Here is a 7,046-nt window from a genome sequence, read left to right on the forward strand (position 1 = left end):
TTTTTTCGATCGTGTAATTGAGCGGAAGGTTCAAGGCAATATCATATGCAATTATTATGATGAATACGATGAATATGCAACAAGGAGAAGGTCTGGTCCTTTTCTACTTTTTCTGTTTCTTCTTCTTCTTCTTCTTCTTCTTCTTCTTCTTCTTCTTCTTCTTCTTCTTCGCATTCATCACGAGTAAAAAGGAACCCACCGTCTTCATTGCCATACCTGACTGAGGAAAAGATAAGTAATTAAGCAAGGTTACTTGTTTGGCGCCGGCTTGTGCGCCAGCCTGCTTCAACTCCGGATTTAAATAGTAGCCGATCTGTGGCGTTCTACCCATTTAAGATTCTACGCTTTATTGCAAAACATTGTCTTTTACTGCTGATGTACGCAGCAGTGTAATACTGAATTAGATTTCACTTATATAAACAACTATTCCAATTTTCCGTTGTAAATAAATCACGAAAGACGTATTTTAGAGATTAAAATACCCAGCTTCCAGTAACCATTCCGTAAACAGCGATAAGGGCACAAAAAATGAAAAAAATGCCATATGGTCGTGTTTATAGGGACGTCTGTGTTACAGTGCAACAGTGTAATCATTCTGTCAGCCTGGTAATTTATAGCAGGTACACGATGCTTACAATGGCACGCAAGGAAAGACGGAACCTTCCCCAGGGTGCAATAGCGACCTTACCGGGGGTATACTTGTCCAGCGGATGGAGGCACACTGCACGAAGCCAAGTTGTTTTGCGCCGTTTTCGTCCCGTGGTCCTCATCTGATCATGATCTATGAAATCTTCCTATCCGCAGAACTAGACCTTTCGGTTCAAGGCAAACATTGTCCCTTTTTTTCCGTGTAGTCCTGTGAAGAATTACCCGAACAACGCTTGACGGTGAGAATCTTATATGTAAAGGAAGAACGGATGAGCTGAGAGACAAAAATAAACTCATAAAGAGAGAGAGAGAGAGAGAGGGGGGGGGCGGCTAAACTGAAATGTAAGATATGAGGGATTTTTCGTCGCCAGACGCTAAAAACTTGGTATCATCACTCATGCGTGGTGGATCCTCAATGCTGCCCTGGTCCCTTATTACCGTCCTTCTGTCCCAACCGTCACGACAATTCAGGGACGTCTCACGCTTGGGATCAGGGACGCCAATGTAGGGTCAGGGTCGGAGCTTGAATCCCAAGGATAAGGGACGAGGATCTGTAACTAACTCGGCGCTCCTGGATGACCCTGACGCAAAAGTTGCTCCAAGGAAAGTGAGCGAGTTAGTGAGCGTGACTCCGAGGGTAAACTCGTAAAGTTTCAGTAAATTTTAATTGCCGCTTCTGTCCCGACCGTGGCGTCTTTCTTGTCTGAGGACAAGGACAGCGGTAAGCTCAACTTCGTCTACTGAGGTTTTTATCTTGGTGTGATTTCAGCACAATTTCCAAATCATAACGTTTATACATGTTGATGTTGCCCACATTTAGATCATAACTGATGAGAGAAAGCCATTTGAAAAGGGTAAGCAAGTTTGTCCGCTGTCGAAATCGTGCAGGTGCAAGACTTAGTACTAGCATTATAATTATAATTCCCTAGTCCGGATGCAAATTCAGTCTCTGCACTTACTTATTTACGTAGAAGTCAACTCGACTTTTCGTTTCTGTAAATCGTCATTCACAGACATCACACGAGTCTGCTGATCATTTTGGCTTGCAGAGATCGTTTAGGTAGCACTGAATTATCCTCCTATATAAAACGCGGTGTATATAGCTATATATTTATTTTTACCGTGTGTAGCACAGATAATCCTTGGCTAACGAAGTCCGCGTTTAGATTTTAGCGTCGTCCAGCTTGTGGATAGCTTCTTTCACCATTGACCATTATATAAATATATATGCTGAACAGAGGTCCGTTTAGAAGCTTGGGAACGGTGCTCGCACTCTCAACTTTCTCTCGTATTATCGTTATTATTGACATATAGGTACGTGACTTTTTGTTAACAATTGACAATAAATATGAACGTTGCCGCAATTGACCTGTGACCACATTACAGTAGCAACAAATACATCATGATCAAGTAGTCCGTGCAATTTTGTAGCTGTGAATTTGAGAATGAGCTCAGCGAACATTCCGTGCTGAATCAAATTTTGTCATATTTCAATAAGAAAAAGATTTACATTATCATCATCCGTTAATAAGCTATTAAATGGAAAGAACATCTTAATTCAGACGACCCCCCCTCACCCCCCTCTCTCTCTCTCTCTCTCTCTCTCTCTCTCTCTCTCTCTCTCTCTCTCTCACCTTTTTCTGGGAAAAAGGTCTCTCTCTCTAAATGTCATTAGGAGTCTCTTTCTCTGCCCTTTGTAAGACTTTTCACTTTTTCTGGGAAAAAGGTCCCCGTACTTGCCCTGAATGTCATTTTAGGAATCATTTTTGCATGAAGAGCCCCTTTGTAAGACTTTTGGAAGTTATCCCAGTGAGAGAGACATATTTTGGTACATACTTTTTATTGCATCTCATTTTACGCAATATTTTTGCATGAAGTTTGTAATATATATATATATATATATATATATATATATATATATATATATATATATATATATATATATATATATATATATATATATATATATATATATATATATATAGCCTCGATGGCCTAGTTGGTTAGAGCGGCAGCTTGGACTTCATAGAGGTCTGTGGCGCTGGTTCAAATCCGCAGCCGACCAGTCAGAGAGGCGGACACTTGGTTATCCGTGTAGACACCCTGGGATTATGCATGTAATCAATGGATAGGTTTGCTTAAAAGCAAATGGGTGTTACAGACTAATACAAACACAAACAAAGCCACTCCAACATCTAAAAACATAACAGACACCTCACATGTCTCGACTGTCGACCTAACCGCGCAACAACTTCTCGCTGCTGGGAGAAAGGGCGCTGGTGACTGGTACAATACATGTACATATGCTACCGGGGTCTAAGCAATGACAGGCAGGGCAGCCGATTGAGACTACGGTCTACCCCAAAGCCAAATCAAAGTCCTTCAAAAGAAGGCATCGTGCTTACCCCATACAAATGGGAAAAAACCACGTTGATAAATTACCCAAAAATATGATTTCACTGAATGCAGAAACAAATGTATACAACACTATGAAATACGGTTTCCATGAAAATGACTGTAGTAGTAATTCAGTCACTGTTTTTATACACTTTATGTATTAGAACAAATTTAGTAGTTACTTTTCATTTCAGAATTTCAGAGTCGAGTTCAGATTATCTTTTCAAACAGTCAGTTTGATTATACTATTTATCATCCTTTTCATGGTCTGCATAATTTTCCCTCCCAACAAAGGATAATGTGGAGATTCTCATTTCCTCAGAATCTAATTTATTTCGATGTGGATTACCACAGAATTGGTATCATGAAAGGAAGTGCACGAGCAACTGTTATGAAAGAACTCGGCCTATGCTGATTATAGTCAAGGGAAATTTCTCCGTTCTCGGTCATTGAACATGGCAGTATCGCAACAATCCTTTAAAGTTCCGAAGAACTGTAATCAGTGGGTTTTATGTGACATTAAATTTTTCTTCCCATTAACGAGAAACAACACGGAAAAGCAATGACTTAAAATATTCTAATTTAAAATTGCTTTTTTCGATTTCAATTGCTCGCTTCTGTAGATGGTGGAAGAAAATTATACAGGGAAAGAAAAGACGATTTGCCTCTTGGGTTTGAACCCTTTGTTTGGTTGTTTGCTGTTTGTTTCCGTTCTGTGCGCTTTCTCGCCCTTTATGGAGACTCGTTTTGAAATACCACTGTCTGGGCCACATTTACCACTGCAAATCAATAGTCATGAGTCGTCCTGTTCAGCTCGTCCTTGCAATTGGGTCTCGTCTGTTTTCTTTTACACGACATACGAGAGGTGCATTGCTCGGGACCTAGATAGACTGTCCCTAAATGGGCAAAGACGGTTTCATCCGTGGCCATGGCAGCGTGAAAGTGAAGCAATTTAGATATGGAGGGCTTCGGAATATACCAGTTCTTCAGAAATTTTACGAAAAGTACCAGAGAATCCAGGATAACCTTTGACCTGTAAGGATGCCAACATTCCTCCCAGTTCCCGGGCCGCCCCGCCCCTCCTCCTAAAAAGTAGAACACAGGACGAGTGAAAGCGAAAGCATTCTGCAGTGTCCCACAATCAAAAGCAAACTAGTATAATACAAGCAGCAGTCAAGGACAGATGGGCTTTCCAAAACAAACAGGTGGCCTTTGAAGGAATTCTTTCCTGTCGCAACACTCTCTCTCTCTCTCTCTCTCTCTCTCTCTCTCTCTCTCTCTCTCTCTCTCTCTCTCTCTCTCTCTCTCATTTATCATGATTCGCAACGCAAAGAAAATTTTATCAATTCTTTTCATTCCCCCCCCTGCCCTCTCTCTCTCTCTCTCTCTCTCTCTCTCAGACAACTACAAGATAATCCCAAAACACACACGTTGAGAAATCTTATCTTTTGTAGCAGTGATACACATTAAATACTCGTACCAGCGATCCTTTTCACGGCTTTATCTGTACTACAAGAGGGCTAATCCTCACCTCTGCCAAAGGACGCATCTCCATAACTTCTGATGAACAACCGTGATAGTAAATGTCTCTCCCCATAAACCACTAATGCCTCTAAAACCACTTTATTTTTTTTTCCCGGTGACCCATGGTGACCCGACACGCCACAGAACCTCCAAGAGGCCGCATATAAACGGCTGTTAATTTCAGGCTATGGGACACATCAAGAGATAATATAATGCTGTGGAGGTCCTATAGACTTTTTTTTGTTTACAGGGGAGGGTGGGGGGTAGACAGGTGTGATGGCTCAAGTGTATGGAGGAGGGGGTTGAATGTTGATTCATCTTCCGAGTTATCGTCACCTCTGGCTTTATGATGATAAAGTTATTGTGGTGCTGAGATGACAGGAGTCGTTTAACACATGGTAGCATTTGTAGAATCTATTATCATCTCCTTTCCTCGTATTTTAGTCAGTGGAAGAAGAGTGTGTGCAGGTTTTAAAAGCATGCAGAGATAAGAATATTATTTCGAATGTCTGCATATTTCAGTTCACTTGATTGCAGAGCGGCAGATTTACTTTCTACCCTGTGCCTGAAAGAAAATATGATGAAACAAAAATGAAAGATTTAGAGAGCTCATCTTAGTCCAAAAGATTAAGTATAAAATGTGTTCAAGCGAAATTAGTTATTTTTATCGACCACCTTTTAACCCTCTTTGTAGCATTATCATTTAGTTCGTCAAGCGTCCCATTTGATTTTTCTGATCTGATCATTTCATCATCTCAGTGACGAACACTGATATTGATTTTTTTTTTTTTCTTTTGAAATCATTCCTACATCTCTAAAACCGCCTTCCCTCTCGTCCCCAACAGGCTTCTACGCTGACCTCGAGACCCGATGCCAGGTGTTCCACGTGTGTAACTCCGACGGCTTCGGAGATATGACCGGTATCAAATTCCTGTGCCCTAACGGCACCATCTTCAATCAGGAGCACTTCACCTGTGAGTGGTGGAACCAGGTATCCTGCGGCAGCGCCGAATCTTTCTACAACCTCAATAACGAAATCGGCATCGTTCCGGAAGGCAGTCCCTACAGACCAACACCTGGCTCTCCTTCTTTCCAAGTCCCAGTAACCGTGGCGTCTCCAAACGCCATCCGTCCTCAGGCACCGCGACAACCAGCACCACAGCCTGCCCCTCGCCCTAGGCCTACGCCCGGCATCCCAGCTGCCCCGCAACCATTTGTCCCGGTGCAGCCTCAAACTCCAGTTCAGCCACAGCCACAGCGACCTCCCGTTCAGCAACCACCAGTTCGCCCGCAGCCACCACCAACCACCTACCGACCACCACCAGCTGCCTCTCAGCAACAGCCTGTGGTGGGGTATCCCTCGCAACCTGATCCTCCGAATGCTCTTTACACCACTCCCGAGTGGGGAAGAAGGCAGAACTAAAGGAACGAACGAAATCCATCGCGACGAAAATAGAGAATGATAGAGAGAAAAAGGTCCACGTCAGCAAACACTTTTTATTACCGAATATGAACTTACTGAAGCCGGACACTGAAGCAGGTCTCGTGTTGGCGCTTCTTGCAGACTCTTGGCTTTCTTCAGTCCAAAAAACTCTCCGCAAAAACAAAAAAAACCATTTGCACTTAATAGTATTATTTTGTCACTAAACTCTACTTGATAATTTCCAGCGTCATCTGACATTTCCTTTGGGATGCGACCGATGGACATACCTCACCATTTCCCTTAAACTTCAGCTGTAAATTTTCATCTTTCATATTAGCCTCTTCAGCAGTGCGATTGAAATACATTATTTTGACTTCGTCCCCGCACACCCAAAATTTTCTATGCCGGGCCTGGCGCCACTGGGCTAAATTAACACTGAACTTTAAATTTATAAGCAATTATGAACAGAATCTCTGTATTTTCTTTGAACAATCAAACTGATACATACGCTTGATAAAAGTGACGGATGTATTCGATATACAACTAAATACAGTGCTCCTCGACGCTTGAAATATCAACTGTTGGATATGGGCAGTTTCTTTCCCCTTCGACTTTACTATCGATTCATTTGTTCTTGTAACGAGAGGTCTATACTGTCTTTATGAAAACAAACGGGGTTCTAATTCCTTTTTACTTACATTCATGAATAAAAACTGTGATAAAAAAATATATACACAACGAAACGATTGTCCTGGTTTGACTCATCGTGTATAAAGGAAAGATATAGCATATTTTTATAGCACGTTTAAGGATAGATACCAGCGTATGATATAGATTCCAGCAGTTGTCGGGTGGAATTCAATGAGATATTGAAGTAATGTCTCCTTAACATAAAAAAATAATCATGTTACCTCAATATCTCAAAGACTTCCACAAGAGGTTTATGAAATCTGAAAGAAATGTATTTTGCTATGTCTGATTGGATTGTGTACAGTGCTGGGAGTGCTTTCAATGTAGTTACAGTATATAGTCAAATAAATCTTGAGTTACGAAA

The 7,046-nt window shown here is 41.6% G+C and overlaps 1 protein-coding gene across 1 annotated transcript in view; it reads left to right on the plus strand.

The window, feature by feature from the left end:
- The window catches only part of LOC136846523 (uncharacterized), a 24,992-nt gene extending 17,946 nt beyond the window's left edge, over window positions 1–7,046 (plus strand). The window contains exon 4 of the mRNA XM_067117368.1: window positions 5,415–7,046. Within this exon, the coding sequence (XP_066973469.1) occupies window positions 5,415–5,992 (578 nt within the window). The 3' untranslated portion in view covers window positions 5,993–7,046. The remainder of the gene's footprint in view (window positions 1–5,414) is intronic.

The sequence above is a fragment of the Macrobrachium rosenbergii genome, chromosome 15 (assembly GCF_040412425.1).
Source record: "Macrobrachium rosenbergii isolate ZJJX-2024 chromosome 15, ASM4041242v1, whole genome shotgun sequence".
Taxonomy (NCBI): Eukaryota; Metazoa; Arthropoda; class Malacostraca; order Decapoda; family Palaemonidae; genus Macrobrachium; species Macrobrachium rosenbergii.